This window comes from Nelumbo lutea, chromosome 7 (genome assembly GCF_056320005.1).
Source record: "Nelumbo lutea isolate HS-2025 chromosome 7, American lotus-T2T, whole genome shotgun sequence".
Classification (NCBI taxonomy): domain Eukaryota; kingdom Viridiplantae; phylum Streptophyta; class Magnoliopsida; order Proteales; family Nelumbonaceae; genus Nelumbo; species Nelumbo lutea.
This window is the reverse complement of record NC_142690.1, coordinates 12121300-12141629: the sequence shown is the minus strand read 5'-3', so window position 1 is coordinate 12141629 and position 20330 is coordinate 12121300. Positions and strand designations below refer to the sequence as shown.

The 20330-nt window shown below is 37.5% G+C and overlaps 1 protein-coding gene across 1 annotated transcript; it reads right to left on the bottom strand.

The window, feature by feature from the left end:
* Nucleotides 1-11352: 11352 nt before the first annotated feature.
* On the bottom strand, nt 11353-13692 carry LYC (lycopene cyclase). The gene has a single exon (XM_088952734.1). It carries the CDS (start codon nt 13065-13067, stop codon nt 11553-11555), a length of 1515 nt encoding a protein of 504 aa, XP_088808860.1. The 5' UTR covers nt 13068-13692; the 3' UTR covers nt 11353-11552.
* Between the last annotated feature and the right edge of the window lie 6638 nt (nt 13693-20330).

Below are 20330 nucleotides of genomic sequence, written 5' to 3'. Positions count from 1 at the left end.
TAAGATGCTCCTCCATTGACTTGCTGTAGATCAGAATGTCATCAAAAAATACTAGCAAGAATTTTCTGAGGAAAGGCCTAATACATCAGTCATCAAGGCCTGGAATGAGGAAGCAGCGTTGATCAGCCCAAAGGACATGACCACAAACTCATACTTCCCTTCATGAGTTCTGAAGCCAATTTTGTATATATCATATTCTTTAATTTGAATTTGATGATACCCAGAATGCAAGTCTAGTTTGGAGAATATCTGTGATTCATGAAGCTCATCTAACAGTTCATCGATGAGAGGGATCGGATATTTATGTTTAATGGTTACTTGGTCAAGGGCTCTATAGTCGATTCATAGTCTCTAGCTGCCATCCTTCTTCTTCACTAACAAAATAGGGGAAGCAAACGGGCTGCTGCTAGACCCATTTTTCAACAACTCTCATACAAGTCTCTCAATCTCATTTTTCTAGGCATAAGGATATCTATACGGCCTTAGACACATTGGTTTGGCTCCTTCCATCAGTGGAGTCATATGATCATGTGATTGAGAAGGAGGCAGCTCTCGAGGCTCTTAAAAGATGTCCTAAAATTCAAGTATCACTTCTTAAACTTCTAAGTCAAGAGTCTGAAATCCCACCTAGGCATCCATTTTCTTAATTGCAGAATGTATATTTGCCCTGGCTTGCCTACAACCTTATCAAGACCAACCATCTAAGGATTGAATAGCTTAATTCCCCTTAAACATCTGACCACTTCTACACTTCGGTATTGTAGGGTCATATTGGAAAAATCCCAGGACCTAGAGTCTGAAGTCACTAGGCTCCTAGAACTGCATCATAATCAAGTAAATCCATTAAATAGAAATCTGCTATAATTACCTCGCACCTTAATAGGGACCTCCAAGCATTTTCCCGCACCACTCAACCATTCTCCATTTGCCACCTTAACCTGGAACTGAGAACTTGATATTGTGGTAAGCTTACACTTGTTGGCCACCTGCGGGTTTAAAATGTTGTGAGTTGACCTACTGTCAATGAGAATCAAGAGTGATTGATCATGGAGAGTGCCCTGAACTTCATTATCAAAGGAGAATCCCCTCCGGATATAGCATGGATAGAGATCTCAGGCGATCCTTTATTCACCTCTGTTTTCGTTGTAGGTGCCTCCACTGATTCTTCCTCTTCCTCCTGCTCAGGACTGTGAACAATCCATAGCAGCTTTTGTTTCCTACATTTGTGTTGAGGCATATAAGGCTCATCACAAATGTAGTAGAGGCCCTTGGCCCTACGTTCTAGAGCCTCAGCAGGGGTCAGCCTCTTTATCTCAGGTTGGTTGTGGAGAGGAGTAGTGTTTTGATTTGTCAAGGATGGTGGAAATCTAGATCTGGGTGGGTCACCTCTTACCACTCTACGCCTAACTACTGCCTTCTCTTCTTCTAACAAGGCCAGTCGTAGAGCTCTCGCCATAGTCATCGGCTCTAACTTTTCCACACTTAATCGTATCTCCAGCTTGATCCCCACTACAAAACATTCCACCAAATACTCTTCCGATAGCCCTTTCTCTCAGCTCGAAAGCCATTGAAACTCCTCTTGATAGTTGGTGACTGAACTGGTATGCACGAGTTTGGATAGGTGGCCAAAATGGGAAGTTCCTTGTGGCTTGTTAAACCTTGCATCTAGAGCCACAACATATTGTTGCCATGTCGGGGTTGGATGGTATTCACAGAACCACTGATACCATTCATCCGTGCTTCCTTCGAACCCCATGCTTGATACTGTCACCCACTCTTCCTCCAATACCCCAGTGAGAGTGAAATACTATCAAAGTAAAAGAAGCCACCCATCAAGCTGAGTGCCATTGAATCTGGGTAGGTGCAACTTGAATCTCCATCCATGGTTTCCAGAACAAGGCTGGCCATCTGGTTGAGCTTGTCCATAATCTCGTTGCGCCAAGCGTGGAGAGCTTGTTGCCCCTTCTCTACCCTACTCCACCTTTCTTCAACGTCCGCCATGTGGGTTGCCGAAGTAGACACCTGCTCTGATATCAAAATGTTATGGACCTCCTCCCGTTGACGAGAAGAGAGCCCACTTTGACCTTGATCTATAATGAAACACTGCTCAAAGGGGTTGTTGCCCGAGAAGGTGACAAGAGAGATATTCGAATGGTAGGAAAATGTGATAAGTTTTTATTTACTCAAACGAAATCTATAGAGGTCTTGTTAGACTGTTGCAACTCAATCAATGATAATCATTACAAAATATTCGCTCAAGGGTAGTTGTAACGGCTAACATGCGTCGAGAACTAACTATGTCCTTTAGGAGACACGTCAGTGAAACCGCCTCTCTTGGCCTCTGTGCTCCATTAATGGTGGTGGTTCGTATCAACTAGACGATGAGGAAGTTGAATAATGAATCTAGATTCCTTTCTATATTTATAATCCCCTTGCTCAATCACTGGATTATATTATACCCTCCTGACCAATTATATATCACGATATTCTTTCAATACTAGCACCTGGTGCAAGGACGGGAGAGCTCCCAGGCAATTTGTCACCTTCATTAACTCATGATTCATGATTAATAAGCCTATTATTTTCTTTGTACCCGAAACAAAATGTTCTCTAAAATCTGAGAAAATTTTGCTCATTTTGCTACATGTGATCATGATATAGTTGTGAACCAGGTTCAAGTTTATGTGACTTTTAAAAGCTCTAATTTAGTTGTTTTTGGTCATTCATAATTTTCCTATTTACAAAGAGAAGTGGAATAATCCGTACGAGGTATTTGATATTAATGGTGATGTACGACTATACTTTTGTATCTCAGCAATAGATAAAAGTTCACATAAAAGTCCTAAGACAATTATACAATACATAAAAAAGACTATCCTCACAAAATGCCAAGATCTAAATTTTATAATATGCATATAATGTTGGTTGTAAATGCATTAGATTGAAACATTAGTGCACCAAATCAATGATGAAATTACATTCAACAACATTATATACAGATACAGTTCATCCTATTGAAACACAAAATTTTTGGAGAATAGGAGATGCCACTCTTAACTAACCTCTTGTTTTGTAATAATGTAAAACCTATGAAAATAATTACTATTAATGGTTAGAAGTAAACAAAGCTATTATGTTAATTTACACAAGTAACCATTGAATAGAAGAATCCATTATCTAAGATAACTATTAAATGACTTACATTTAAGCTTAAAAACATTTTCTTCTTACTTTTTAACTAAGAGGGGATAAAGAAATTAGTTGGAAGCAAAACTTATCAACCAACCACTAAAGTAACATGTATGCAAACACCTTCTAGGCATGTTGAGCACCTCCGCAATCAAACAATTCATAATGTGTCATAGTATTGCATACAACTGAGGACATAAGTTGTATGCCTTACTAAACAACCACACACATGGATAACATATAGTCCTAGTGGCCAAATGCCCTTATAGACCAGGGCCTAATTGACAAACATGTCCAAGGCCCATGGAATGAAATTTCTATATTTTCATTTTTCTTTAATTTATGGTTTTTTTGTTTTTTGTATGTTTTGCTATTTTTCATTAATTTTTATTATTTTGTACATTTTTTGTAATTTTTTTGCGTATTTCTTTGTTTCTTTTTGTAATTTATATTTTTTCTTCATTTTTTGTGTTTTTATAATTATTTTGTAACTTTTATTTTTTATTTAATTTATGTTATTTTCTACATTTTATATCTTTATTTATATATTATGTATTTTTATAGCTATATTTTTCTAGAATTTATGTATTATGTGAAAAATTAATGGGTTGCGAAGGTTGGGTTGGGTTATGGTAGGTTTGGGTTGAACCCAAAATGGGTCATTTGCAGGTTGATGGGTTAGGCGGGTTGGGTTGAAGCTCAACCCAAACCTAAGTACCTAACCCACCCAATTTCTTTTTATAAAAGACAATGGTTTTTTTTTTTTTTTGCCAACAACTATCATGCACCCTCATATAGAATTAGTATATACATTTTGTTCATTTTTCTATAATTTATGGTTTTTCTTTTTTTTGTAATTTATGTTTTTTCTTCAATTTTTATGATTTTCTATATTTTTTGTAAAATTTCTCTCTATTTCTTTGCTTTTTGTAATTTATATTATTTTCTTCATTTTATGTGTTTTCTCATAATGATTTTGCAATGACATGTATAGAATGGGAAAAAAAAAATAGAAAGTTGTGGGTAAAGTTGGAAAGAAAAATCATGGTGTTTTGACCAAACCAATTGCAACATTCTCATTTTTTAGTATGATATATAGAAATTTTTATGATTTTCTATATTTTTTGTAAATTTTCTATGTAATTTTTTGTTTTTTTGTAATTTGTATTGTTTTCTTCATTTTTTGTTTTTCATAATTATTTTGCAATGACAATATATACAAAGGGGAAAAATAGAAAGTTGAGGATAAAGTTGGAAAGTAAAATTAGGGTGTTTTGACTAAACCAACTGCAACATTCTCATTTCTTTAGTATGGTATATATAGAAATTTTTATGATTTTCTATATTTTTTGTGTATTTCTTTGTTTTTTTTTTTTGTAATTTATATTGTTTTCTTCATTTTGAGGAAAAAGGTGTATAGAATAAGAGAGATGCCATTTCTACTTCTTCCTTCCTACTATAAAGTAGGGGGAATGGATAATATACACTGTGCAAAGAAGGGTTTAGAGGAGAGAACTGGGGTTTTAGAAATTCATATCTTCGCTTCATGTGTGAATGATGACATTTGGCATTTTGCCTCCTACCATTCTTCTCATAAATGGTTGCATCATTATTTGCATATCTAACGACTAGCATTAATATATAGGTTGATGCTGATTCTTTATATTCAGATTCGAATCAAACACCCATTCAATTTATATAGGAGAGTTCGGATCTCTTGCCAACAAAATGCATTCCAAAATCCAAACCCCTATGACTCAAGTACGACCTCTACGAAATTACGTTGGTAGGGTGTTAGATTACCAGATTGGCCCGATGATATTCGAGAAAAAACACCGTAAAATGAATCAATATAATGAATCTAAGAGCATTTCCTGATCTAATACAACTTATTACATTAACGAAGACAATTGAAAAAAAATCTGGGAAAAAACAAAAAAAAAATGCTTCATTTAATCATCTAATTGATTGTTCCATGATAAAAAGAGAGATGTTGAAAAAATTCATTCCTCTCTTCAATTCAAATACGTGGTTTGGGCAAACCATCCTTGACACCTGTTGGCTTTAATCAATGAAGAGGTTCGTCAGGTAGGTGCTTCGGGACAAGATTAGATAAGGCGAAGAGTAAATTCCATTGTAGTCTTATTATTATTTTATTTGCTTTATCCAATTACAAGTAGTAGCCGTTAATTAAATAAAATTGAAAAAATAAAAAACATAACAAAGAGTAAAAATGAAAAGTGAAAATTAGGCTTTTTGATGAAACATTGTCACCATCCTCATTTTTATAAATGAGATACAGAGATTATCCAATTACAAGTATCACCATCCTCATTTTAAATCAAGCTTTAAAATAAAAAAAAAATGATAAAGGGTAAAAATGGAAAGTGAAAAATCAGGCTTTTTGACGAAACATTGGCACCATGCTCATTTTTGTAAATGGTACAGAATGAATCCTCTTCTGTGTTTATGGCCACCCATGTTCTTCGCATAGGAACGAGCTCTGGTCTTATTTCCATTCCTCACAATCTGGGTTCTTGGACATGTTGAACTCTTGTGGTCTGACTGCCTTGGGCCTTCAAGATAAAGGCCCTTAGTTCACTTGGTCTAACTCACAGTTTTCTTAGGGATTAATTCGAGAATGCCTAGATCACTACCGCTGCTTGGCCACTTCGAAATAGCTCATGCTGTTTTCCAATGGACACTGTGAAGCATCTACTAGCCCTCCATGGCGACCATTGCCCATTTTACTATCTTGTTATGGAAATTCTAGAGCAACTAGTGATTTCCAGATGAAGACGAGGAAAGTGTTGATGGATTTCTCAGCCTGGAGTAAACACGCCATTGGTAACATTCCTAGTGACTGACTAATTTGGCTAAACAGATTGAAGCTAATCCAATCAAGCACCAGCTCAGATGATGATATCATGTTGGAAAGACTTCTTAAGGCCATATCTCATTGTGATGGCTAAAGGAGAGCAATTGAAATTCTCACTTATTCCATGTAATAGCTTCCAATAGAAGTTAGAATTCCATCACTGGCTCAGTATCAATGGCACATGGACTGCTAATAAAGAACATATTCATTGTCACCTCAGGAACTCCTTCCAAGAGCTTTTCACCTCCTCTTCCCCAGATTTTTCTAGCATGCATCAACGTGGTCAATTCAGTTATTACTGAAGACGAGAATTCTAATCTTTGCAGGGTTTCCACCAAATGAGGAAATGACAGAATTCTAATCTATGTCGGAATCTGCCAGGATAGAGTAAGAGGGGAATGTGTGTGTGGAAGACTATCCCTGGTGCAGTAATTGAATCTATCTGGGCAGAGATGAACAACAGACTGTTATGTAATAGGAGGAATTCTGAAGATGTTATCAGATTTCTAGTGGGCAAATTGGGTCCTGGGTTTCTATAATGGAGTTTACTAGTCAGAATATTTTTCTGCCACTTAACTCCAGAAATCTGTGGGATTTAGTGTTGCTCCCTGCCCAGGATGGGGTTTGTATATGTGTCTTCCTGCCCTTGGGGCCTGTTGTGTTGTTCTTGTTTTCTTGCAATAAATTTATTACCTTACCTCATCTCAAAAAAAAATACCATTAGACAAAGTAATGACCCTATAAAATTGAAAAACTAAACATCACCAAAAAAAATATCTTAAGTATATCAAATAGAGATACAAGCTACTCTCTACCCAAACTTTTCAACTCAAAATGCACCATCAGCTACTGGGACAGCATGAAATAAGTATCAGTCAATTAGAATAATGTTTATTTCTCTGTCCAAATGCTCCAATAGGTTACAAAAAGAATAGAAGTACAGCACTTCAGACGATCTTTGATTTCCTTTCACCAGCGAAGTAGGCTATATCAGATGTTTCCAAAGAGACAACTAAGTAGGCTATATAATATTAAACTTGAGTCCATTGGGTCTTCTATAAGTGCACATCTTGAAATCTTTGCATATGAATGAAAATTTCTAGATTTATGGTGAACGCTTATATCTTATCTGAGAGATCTTCTATAAATGCTCTATCTCAAGGCTGATATTGCTAAGAGATCCTGGAATAGGACGCGTGAAGCTTTAAAAAATTCTAAGAAAAATTTACTTGAAAGAACATTCCAAAAGCCAGATATTTAATTCTGAGAAATGCGTTTGATTCATTTGCTTTACTGCTGCAACTTTTATTATCACCTCCAGATTTGTATAAATCTTCAGTTTTCCTAGATTGAAACAAATATCATTGAGGAGCTATTTCAAATTTTCAATATCATGATGTTGGCCTAGATATCTCTGGAACCTTTTCCACCCTTTTCTTTTGCATCTCTTCATATCCATAAAATCCAGTATCATACTTTCTCCCCATGATCATAAAAACCCAGGTTTAGCAGTGTCAATTCCACACCAAGTACCAGTCATAGCCTTTGGTAAACTCTCACAGTATTTGTCCTCAATGTAAATGTATTAAGGTAGGTTGTAAATTAAAAACGAAAATTTCAATATCTGATTTACAGTCTCCATGGGACTTTTTTGTGGTTTTCCTTTTGTTAGATATAGAAAAGTTGTCATTCCTGTCTGTCATTATCATCTAGAAGAAAGCTCCAACATCTACAACATTATGGTTTATATTTTGCAACTAAACAATTTTTTTCACTTTCTCAGAAAAATTATGCATGAGCCTTGCATCATTGATCCAAACTGTTTCATCAATCAAGTACAAACGAGTTTGGTCATAATCCGCAAATGTTCCATCTAACAAGGTATGCAACACAGGTTGGCCCGAGTTAACATTTTACACTGCCTCAGGCTGGGGCCTTTGTGTTGGACCCATTCATATTTTGACAAAGGCCCAATCCCAGCCCACCCAAATTGCACCCCTACATCTAATATGTGATCCTCTGGGAGTGCTGACCTTTTCTTGCTCTTCATTTCAACAGTGAGAAGTGACAATATTGGTAAAGAATTTTGGATAATGGCCCATCCATAAGGTAACTCAACAGGAAACCACCAAATGGTTAGGAGTTTATTAGCCATGTATAAAGACTTTCATCTGGCCTGTATATGATGCAGCTGACTGCATCTTATCTAATCTCCGTTTCATATATGTTTGGTGCATGTACCATCTTTTAGAAAGAGGATGCGCATAGTTCTAATCTTATTTCAATTTTTCACTTTAACTAAGCTTGTTATTTAGGTCATGCAAGGAAAAAAAAAAAAACAGTTAGAGTGGCATAGCAGGTGAAACTTATTTACTGCTCTCACTTGGTCTCACCAGCTGGTTCGCTCTCCTCTTAAGAACTATGAATCCTAAGTCAATGTTTTTCATCTTGTCTCAAACATCACCAACCTAACTCAACCAAAGAAATCAATTCCAAGCAGATTCGGAAGTGAGATCCAAACAGACTTCAGAGTTGAGTCCAGCAGGTATCAAGATCCAAACAGCCACTCTACAAGTCACCAGTTGTAGAATAAGAGGAAAAAACCAACTTTAACAAGGGGTAACATATCATAGGTGAAAGAAAATCTACCAAAATTCAAACCTCTCCAGAAATTCCCAACTCATGTTAATTCAATTCTCAAATATCATATAAACTGAACGTAATCAGTCAACATCATCATCTAAGCCTTGTCCCAACTATAGCCCCAGAAATCCTGTTTCGTCATTCCATTCTGTTCAGTGCCATATCCATTGTTAAATTATGGGTGTTTGAATGTAATCAGTCACATTAAAAATAACTGATATCTGCATCTACCAACAGAGATGTCTAAACTGGAGTTTTCTGTTTTTCCCACAGAAAATTCTAGAAAATCAGATGAAGGCATCAAACAAAATGCAAATCATCGCCATAAAATCCTATAAATTAATATCTACCAGGATTTAGGCTTCCCTTTCTCAGATATTATAGGCCATCTAGACCCCTTCAGAAATCATATGGACAGTTTGTGACATCAACACGCTTTTCTCTAAGTGAGGAGATCAGAAGAACCAACTTAGATCTTCTCTGGTATTACCAGGAAAATAGGGCTCAATCTTAGTGAAATAGAAGCAGATGAAGAAGAAAAGTGAAATATGATAAGAGAATAAAAGAGGAGAAGAGAATATAGGTACATGAGAAGTGAATCTGTTGAATTGACTGAGCTTTCTATTAGAATATATATACCTTGCTAAATAGAAGGTACAACTGAAAAATTATCTCCAAACAATATAACATAATATCTCTACAGTTCCTTTTTTTCCTTTTGCAGACAAGAAGTTCAGTCAAAAAGAACTAAAACAAAACTCATACAAGAGGAACACATGGAACATTACAAGGAAAGAAGAAGAAAAAAAAAAAAGAAAAGTGGACAAAACACTACAATCCCCCAACAACAAAAACAAAGGATCTGACAGATCTGTATTATAAAAATTGTCTTTTTCACCCCAAGGGTTTCAATTCGAATCTTATGTCTGAATCTTTTTCTGCAAAAATCTTACAATTTGATTCATAAATGTTACGATTTTTACAATTCAAATAAATTCAATTAAGAACTAGTTCTCTACTTTTTTTCTTTTTTTTTTTTTTTTTTTTTTGGGGGGGGGGGTATGTTTTAGTAATATTCGATACAAATTATCAGAAACATTGCCAATCTTCTATTGACTAACATTGAGCAACAATGTTGTCAAAATCTTACAATTTACGATTTGAATCATGAACCCCAAGGGTTTCGATTCGAATCTTATGTCTGAATCTTTTTCTGCAAAAATCATACAATTTGATTCATAAATGTTACGATTTTTACGATTCAAATAAATTCAATTAAGAACTAGTTCTCTACTTTTTTTTTTGGGGGGGGGTATGTTTTAGTTTTGCCATGCGAGAATTTTTTAAAGGGCCATTATATGTAGATTTGTTTGATTTTCAAGTAAAACGTGATTATATCATCTTATACTTCTATTGTATAATTGGTAAATTCTATTGTGTTAAGTACATATATGATAGATATAGATTAAGAATAGGGTCAAATCACTTTCCTATATATATATATTTAACCTTTTAATATATCTATATTTAATTTTTTGACAAGTTTGTAAAAATAGAAATAATCTTACAATTTACTATACGAATCATGATTCGATTCGATTCAATTTTCTTTATGATTTACAATATGATTACGATTTTCAAAACATTGCTTACATATGGATATATGTATATTACAATCAATGCAAGAACCCTATAACAACTAACAACCTGCTAACTTTTCCTTTTTTTACTTTTGATAAATCTAACTTTTCCCAAACTTCAGTTAGAAAGAAATAATTTCCACATTTGAAGTTCTGATGGTTATTTTCAGAGATGCTTAATAAGAGCTGTTCTGTGTCTAGAAGATATTTCAGAAAACAACAGCATTTCTCCACCTTAAAAGGAAGCAAAATTCCAATGCTTGACTTATTTAAAAGTGACATTCCACTACTGAACAAAGTTCTAACAAGAAAGTGTTGACACTCCTACAAGGGCTGAACTTGGCTAAACAACTGGGTTTTCAACATTTGGAAGTGGAGGGTGATTCGAAATTGGTAGCAGGCTGGATGCAAACTAACAGTTTGGGCATCTGGTCCCTTAGACAACCAGTAAGGGAAATTATGCACCTAACAATGGAGCTTGAAGTACACTTTAAATGGACTAGGAGGTCAGCCAATGCAAAGGCCGATACCTTAGCAAAGCAAGGAGTTAGTGGGGAAAACCTATTCTGGGCATGTTTGTAATCTATTTTATGTTGAGGGGTTACCTTGCTTATGAAGGTGACAGTTGTACTAGTTTTCCTTAAAGTTTAACGAAAGGTACCATTTCCTATAAAAAAAAGTGAGAAATGAGAAACGAGAAACTCAAACTAGCCATTGCTGATCAAAAGAAAAAAAAAAAAAAAAAAAAAAAAAAAGATAGAAACTCAAACTAGTTATTAAGTGTATTCTACAACTATACCTGTAGATATGTGTACCATGGAAATTATTCTCTGCAGCAGAATAAAGATAAATTTCAAGATAAAATGACTAAAAAGCCAAACTTATCAGCATTTGGAAATCAAAAACCAACTTTAGTGAAATCACAACTGGGTATTATAGTTTAATCATATATAACCAATATAAAGGAGGTGCAAGGATAGTGGAATACAGAGGAGAAGAATCTTAGAGTCATGCAGAAAATACATTGATTACTAATTCAACTCAATGGGGGAATGAAGTCAATTTCTGATGTTCAGTAAGAAAATTGCATTACAGACTAACTTGAGATAGTTGTAGTGGCATCTATTTGTGACAACAAAATAACCATTTTAGATACAAATACAATGCTGCATTTAACATACACCAAATGAATATCCATCATCTTAATCTCTATCCTGTACCAAGTTGCTTATCATGTTTACCAGAGGAAGAGTGCCCTTTGCCATAATCTCTATTCTACTAGTATTAGAGGCATGAGAGAACAATGAAAGTCCAAAGAATATAAGTTCAGGAAGAAACAATCTAGATGACAAGAATCCATGCCAATAATGAGGTTCTAGATCAAAAAATGCATCAAAAAACCTCCTTGTGCTTTGTAAATCAAGCTTGAGTAGAATATCCATGCCAAAGCAGAAAAACTCTCTCTGTCTCCTCCTCTCTATGGGCCAAAGATCCTTCCAAACTTCTGCAGATAAATCGTTACCCAAAATCCCTTGCTCAGAACCAATGTACTGAACTATTGATTTTGCAACTACTGGAGCTGCTGCAAGTGTCCTTGCCACCATGTACCCAGTTGAGGGGTGAACCATCCCTGCAGTACCACCAATTCCCACAACCCTCTGAGGGAGCACAGGAAGGGGACCACCCATTGGAATAACACATCTCTCATCTTCTTCAATGCTTTTCACCTTTATACCCAAGTGTTTCAGTCTGGCCACCATCCTTTCCTGTATATCTTCCATGGGTACTCCAGGTCTAGCAACTAAGGACGTCTCTTCCAGAAAAATCCATTTGGATGAGAAGGGCATTGCATACAAAAATGTGGGAACCTGGCTATTTTTCTCTTTCAGTTCCTTCTTGTCATTAAGGTGTGAATCTCTCCAATCCATGAAAACCATCTTATCCAAATCAAAGGGGTGTTCTTCTACCTCTGCCAAGATCCCATATGCCACTTGGTATCCAGGGTTATAGGGCTTATCATACTGAACAAGACACCTGGAAAAACCAGTAGCATCAAGGACTATGGTGGCCTGGATGATGACTCCGTCATTGCAAATTAAAAGAGACTTAGACTCCTCGTGTATAACTTTAACGACCTTTGCCTGATAAAACTTGACACCATTAGATATGCATTTCTGCATCATTTTCGACTTCAACTGCTTTCTATTAACCCTGCCATAAGGCCTATCAAGATACTTCCTTGATTGGTCATCGATGAAGACAACTGCCCCTGGCCAGGTTGTGTCAAGGCAATCGAGCAAGTCCATGGCTTCAAACTCATCCACCCAGACCCCATAATTGTTAGGCCAAATTACTCTTGGAGATGGATCAATAGAGCATACTGAGAGGCCAGCCTCAGAGACCTGCTGTGCAACGGCAAGCCCTGCAGGACCTCCCCCAACAACTGCCAGGTCCACGACGACGCCTTTTGATGGGTCATACATCGGGAGCTCAAATTCAAGGTTCTCCTTCTTGGTTTCGGGGACGAGTTCCAAAAGGGCACTGTTGCTAGCCCTAATGCAACCATTCCTACACCATTTCCTATGAGCTCTTCTGGAATGAAGCTCAACATCCTGCCTTTGAAGCTTTGAAGAACTTAAAGGATTTTGCTTTTGTGCAACCCCATGAAGCGGGTGCAGCAATTCAAGCTTATAGTGCGTTCGGAGCAGGGTACCCATGAAACTATGTGGTGGATTTTCGAAATTTCTCAGAATCAAAAGCGTCTCAGGAAGATCAAAATATGAACAGTGTGTAAAGGATTCTCGACTTCCTGACCTGAATGCTTCGAACTTCTGCAAAATCTAAAAAGGGATGCAAGCGAAGCTGGCCTCCACACAACTTCAAAAAAAATATCGTAGAATTGTGGCAAGAACTACAGGAGAAAGAGCATACTGGAACACAAATATGCAACAATTCTAGTGGCCTTCAGAATTTATCAAGATTTTCTATTTTCATAGTGACTCATAATGGATAAGAAGAACTGAATCCAAGTGAAGCCTTTCCTCAATGCAAATTAAGAAAATAGATCGAGAAGACATAACGACGAATACAGAAACGAGAGATGGACAGAACGACAAGAGTTAACATCTTAAGAGGGGTGGAGTGGGGTTGGGTGGAGTGTGAGTGACTGAGTGTTGTGAGTGGGGCCTACCCACCATACCACATCACGGCCCACGCATTTTTCCTCCTCCCTCCAATATAATTATAGAAATGCTCGGCAACAGAATGGCGGTGATCCTTGATATCAGTCCACTGGTTTGCACTTGGCAGTGTTTGTCTGGTTCTGCACAAGAAGAAGGGCACAAAGAATTGTGTGGATTCAGAAGTTCAACCGACTAAAGCGGTAGCTAGTAGCCTAGAGTTGACCCACTACGTGTCTCATGTTATAAGCCAGTGATTTCTACAACCACCTCCTGATTCTACGATTAGCATTTCCACTTTGTAAGCGCTGTACAGATTGATACGTGGTTGTGAATCCGCCTCGTCAACCAATAAAAAGATGAGCTCGGATCTGCTTCTACCCACCACCAGACACCGACACGATGGCAGAGATGTTTCCCATGTGCGGCTGTAGCATCTCGTGGGGCTTTTTTATTTTTATTTTTTTGAGAAATGGTGAGTAACAAGGATCCCCAAATTTCCCTAACCATTCCTAGCCATGGTTTCATTCATTCATTTTGGATTCACTTTCTCCTACCTTTTTTATAAGTTAACATATTGAAACTTGACTAAGTTGTTTTTTTCTAAATTCTTATAAAATCCTAATATCTTTACGTCTTAAAGGGTATATGATGATTTGGTTTATCAAGTAACTTTGATATATCAAGTCTCAAAAAATAGTATATATTATATCACAATATACATAATTTTTCAATGGAGGGGGTTTAGGGCTGGGCTTGGAGCAAGGTGGACAAATACCACCCGGTCCCATCCCTAGTCACTTGAGTTTTTGGTTTTTCCAAAACCTGCCCCAACCCCAATCAAGAGTTGAAAAGACCGCCCCAACCAAGGCAAGGTGTAGTGACACTCTCCCATTGTCTAAGGGTGTAGATTCTTTGTTAAACATTCACGAAACTATAGAATCCTTCACAGACACATAGACTAAAAGGACTTTGCATATGAAATTAATGGATGCGCTACAATATTTCCTATGGGTTATATAGTTACAAAGAAAAGTAACTATAGAAAGAATGTTTTATGATAAAAGTATAAATTCTATTATCAAGGAAACTCAAGGTAACAAGTACATCTGGCTTTAAATGAATACACGGAAATCCCATTTCCAACATGAATTTCTCATTTACACTGTATCTGAAGAACTTACAAAACCAAGATGAATGAACTTGTGCTACTATAGCACATCTTTGTAGGAAAAAAGAAAGAAAACAGAACAAAGATCTACTTGGTCTCTTTCAATCATTGATTAGTTTGAAATTTGGATAGCTATTTGTGGTAGAAAATAAAATAAACAAACTAAGCAATTTGCCTCCATCTTTCTTGTCCTTCATGCAAGTTCAAAATATTGCAACATCTCAATGTATATCTTATGATATGTATCGGATATTGATGAATTCAAAAAAAAATCCAAATATTAGGATTTAGGAGGAAAAGCCATATTTTAATCATTAACACCCTTTCAGATAGCCTGCTTCAATCCTTGAAGTCTAAAGCAATCTTGAAGCATGGATATCACCCTTTGCAATTAGATATTTTGATACTTTGGACCATATTTGCCTGAATGTGGATTTTTTGAACTTTACGGTGTGAACTTGGGGCTATTTAAACAACTTTAACTATGTGAGAAGATAAATGCTTTATGTCAATGACATGACATTCTCATATTTTTTACAAGATAAATAACACTTGAAAAGAAAAACAAAACCATTGCAACAAAAAAAAAATAAAGGTATGTAAAATATAGAGAACTACCCTTTACTTTGGGAGCACTAACACTTGGGTCCTTTAACTTTCATTTGCAACAAATAGCTACCATGTACTTTCAAATTCAAACACTTTACCATTGTTCTACATCTTTCATCTCTCATTTTTTTCTCTCTTAAACAAATGAAAAGAAAAAAAAAAATGAAAGAAGATAGAAAAAACAACGTGTTGATGGAATACTAATGATAAGAACAACGTGTTGGAACCTAAAAGTAGATGGTAGCTCTCTCTTGCAAATGGAAACTTGAAGGCTTGTGTGGCTACCCCAAAGTATACAGTAGTTTCCCATATTTTACGTGAGAAAAAAGACAACCCCCTAGAACCAAAAAGTCAAAAACAGAAAAAAAGAAATCCATCTTGCTTCCTTTCTTCTCTCTCGTTTATCTTTTCCATTGACGCCGCCTCTTTTTCGATTCGTCATTGACAATGATGATGGGTTTTTTGGCATTACCCTGTTGTTCGGACTACTTCTAGATAGACCTGTTCATGGGCCGGGTCCGGCCAGGCTCGAGCCAGACTTTTACTCATCATTAATGGAAATACGCTAGGCTTGAGCCCGAGTCCAGCCCTAATAAAAAGACCGAAGCTCGAGCCTGAGCCCGATAAACACTGTTTTACATTTTTAAATCAAAAAATTTATTTAAATGGACATATCACATAACTCATTTTAAGTCTAATTTTAGGTCGGGTTGGACTATTTTGACAAAACCCGAGTCCGGCTCGAATATATTAGGGGTCGGGCTTTTTGGCCCGAGTTTAAGCCCGCAGGCCTATAAACATGTTCAAGCCCGTCTAGGGGCCGGGCCGGGCCATCGGGCCACCCGGCCCATGAACAGGTCTACTTCCAGGTGGCCGACGACTCAAAGGGAGAAGTGGAGGATTTTTGTTGGATGAAGACTCGGATGCCTGGCTAAATAATCCCTACCTGGAATGTGGCTTGGATGCCTGGCTAAATGGTTCCTACCTGGAAGATGGTTTGGACGCCTAGCTGAATGGTGACGAGCTGGAGAGGTGGCTCTGACGCCTAACTAAATGGTGATGAGATGGAGAGGTGGCTCTGATGCGACCTACAAGGACACTGTGTCAGAGTGCCCGGGTTGCTTTACCCGGGGTGGGCAATCCGATGCTTAAGTTAATGAATCAGAGATTTTAAGATAGCTAAATGTGAGAGAGTTGGAGAGATACGAGAACTAAATTGTGTCTCTCCCCTCTAGGGTTGGAGGTAAGGCCTTTATATAGGCATTGTTTGGTGTGAGCATCGCGCAACACGTTCGGGATCTCTGGGAGGATGTGCCTAACTGCTCCGAAGTCCTCGGAGGTAGTCGTGCACGTAGGCCAATCTTTGCTCCTTACTTGATTTCTCACAAAACATTCGGTGTGAGAGCTGACTTCCGAGAGACTCGGGAGTGATGGGATGCATGTAGAAATCGATGGCAAGCACGTCTCATAGGTCGCCAGGTCAGTGCTAGAGGCATGTCGTCAAGTTGTCAACAGGGGCAGGTCGCCAGGTCGGCACTAGAGGCAGGTCGTCAGGTCGGCACTAGAGGTAGATCGTCAGGTTGGCGCTGGAGGTAGGTTGCTAGGTTGGCACCAGAGGCAGGTCGCCAGGTTGGCGCTAGAGGCAGGTCGCCAAGTCGGCACCAGAGGCAGATCGCTAGGTTGGCGCCAGATGTAGGTCGCCAGGTCGGCGACAATGCCACGTCGCTAGCTGGGACTTCATCATTTTGGCTAAGGCAAGTTGTTGCCTAGGTGGTTCTGGGTGCCACCCAGTTGTTCCGAGTTGCCATGTGTCATGATGTTAGTGGAGGGCCAAATCTACCCTCATCAACAACCATTAGGGGTGCAATTTAGGTGGGCCCAATCTGGCCTGACATGAGTTTTTGCACCAGTTGGCTTGGGTGGGTTGAGGTTTTGGGTAGCTTGAGCCCACTTGAACAAATACATAAATAAGTGTATTATATTTATATAAAGTATCTTTTTTCTAATTATATATATATGCACAAAATATGTATATGTACATTAATAAATGAAATTTCTGTATATTTTCAATTAATTCTATTCTTAAATTATTAGGCCATAAAATCCAAGTAAAAGATAACTATATAATATATGCGTAAATTCTTTCAAATCTAACCAACCCACCCAAGCCCGACTAACTTGGTTAGGCCTAAGCCCAACCTGAGTTATGTTGGGTTAAACTAAAGGTGGGCCTAAGTTTATAAAATTAGGCTTAACCTTGGGGTGAGCTAAGCCCAAACCCGAGGTTTGCACCTCTAAGGATTGGGCTTAAGTTGACCTTCACTAGTTTCTTCCATCATTAAGAGAGGGAAATATAAAGTTATATAGGAGAGAGAGAGAGAGAGAGAGAGAGAGGGCTGCTTGGGCTAAACTTTCCGGCCGGGAGGCTAAGATTACATGGTTGAAGATAGAGAAGGAAAACCTCAAGAAAGAGAAGTGTCGTGATTATAATTGCATCAAATGAAAATAGCGAAAATGGAACTCTTGAATTCAGTAAAAATGTTGATGCTCAAGGTTTTCCAAAGCCAAAAAGTGAGGTTTACAAGAGAAAGCAGAGGTGTTCCTTATGGTATAGACGGCCAAAACGGATCAAACTAAATTGAAGTGGCACCAAACTTAAGAATGATCTGGTTTGATTTGGAACAAAAAATAAGTTTACAATTTTGGTCTGATCTTCTAATAGAAATCAAACCAAATAGAATGGTCCAAATTGTATTAAAAATTGGCCCAAATCGGTATTAGAATTTGTCATACTACAATTTATTGGTTTAGTTTGAGACTGTTCTCCAAACTAGATAGAATCGAGCCATGAGCACCCCTAAGAGAAAAGTATGGAGATGAATTTCCATGTATATTGACACTATCTAGTCTTAATCGATAAGGAACCACATGATGCAACTGAGGGAAGAATTTGTATTTTGAAGTGCATTGATAGGGCACTTGCAATCTTTTAAGTAGTAGTTTAGGGCATCCCTTCTTTCTTTTTAATGTAACACACACACATTACATTAAAAAGAATAGGGAAATTTTCTAAAATACCCCTAATGTTTAGGAAATTGACTAACTCTACCCTTACTCAAAACAAAACTCAACTAATGAGAAACTGGTAGAAGATAAAAGATATCAGGGCCATAAGCTACCCAAACCCCCAAGCTCCCATCTCTAGCATATACACCTTCCCCCACTTGAACATGCTAGCCCCAAGCCTCCATTGTTGTTCTTATTGCCACTACTACACCATTGGTCGTGCTACGAGTAGAGGAATTCCAACTGTGTTACTTGTTCAGGCACAACTTAGGCTTGTTGGGAACCCATGATTGCCATTGTCGTTCTTATTGCCACAACTGCCATCATCACACACTCACACTTGTCCCACCACTGGGAACCCATGATTGCAGCCTTGCTTTTCTTTGCAAATTCAGTCATTTCATATTCTAGGCCTCATGTTGATCAAATTCGAATATTCGATTTAATAATCGAATTCAAATTCGAATTGAAACATTCGATATCCATGGGATATTAAATCGAATTCGAATATTATTTTTTATAATTGATTTCAAATTCAAATATATCCTGAATCGATTCGAATTTGATTTGTTTACAAGCCTAGATATCACGACCACCTATTCCTCAAGTGCTTGCGCCACCAATGACTTATCGACCTACTCCTATGATATTATTTGATTTATCGATCACATGGCAACCTCGGTCAAGGTTTAATTTTGCTTGAAATTGAACTTAAATTGTAGGAAAGCTTACAAATTTTAGGGGAATATTTACAAATTTCTCTTATTGATATCTTTTTTTTTTTTTTTTCTGGTACTAATTTTCATTTTAGCAACAAATTTTCTGCCCACATATAACCTACAAATCTATGAGGAACTGTTCAATGTTTACAATCAAGTAAAAACATGAATGAAAAAGCCAACATCAATGTTAGGCTTTCTTCCTAGTTTTGTAATATTTAAAACAACTTCATTGGCCGAAAGAATGCAAATGGCCCGAGGACCCTTGTGAGAAAATGAAAATATCTTTGCTACAACATCCTTACTTGTATTTATAGTAACCACATAGTGTGAAGTTTTCTGCAGTTGTATTTGCAATCAACTCATCTAAAGAAGCAAGTATTTGCCAAAGGTGGAGCCAGTGGCCGCCCTCTATTTTGCTTGGGAGAGAAGTCAGAAGAAGATGAAGAACAGCCTGGTGAGAGTGCTATGACTATGCTCCCATCTGAACCATGCTTTCTTGGCCTCCCTTTTGTCTTTCTACCCATATGAACCATACTCTATTTCATTTTGAGTCATTTATAGTGCCAAACAACTCTTTCCAATGGGATGAAGCTGCTTCTATTGTGCGAAAGGACCAGATGTGAGGCTTGGTTCTCACACGAGTTTCCAGAATTTCAATAGCAAAAATCAGATATCATCGAAGTAGATATTGCTGGATAAGCCCACCCGAGAGCCGGAAGTGGAGGATATTTTCTGGAGCACATGCATGGCATTTTCTCTCTCTTATTGATATCAATCATGCATATCTTTGTGTATATAAGCCAATCAGCACTAAGCAAACCCTTAGGCTTTGTTTGTTCATTGAGAAAGGGATGAGAAAAGGGAATATTCCCTAATGATTCTCCCTTTCTTATGTTTGTTTGTTGGTAAACAGTGTTTTGGGATGAGAAACAAGAGGGATGCAGGATCCCAAAATTAAGTGAGCGGGGTCGCACCAAAACAATGCGACCCTGGTGAGAAAAGAAAACGCTAAGAAAATTGCTCGGGCTTTGTCAGAACAAGAAGTCGATAATCTCATCTCTCTCTCTCCACCACTAACCATCTTCTTCCTGTTATCAGCACATCCGCCACCGCCGCCGATCATCACCACATCCTCCTCCAGCATCCCAACCATAACCTCCTCTTTGTTCGCTCATTCGCCTACAAATCATACTTCAGAGTTCAGATGGTGTAGTCGTCACCTCAATTCCATGG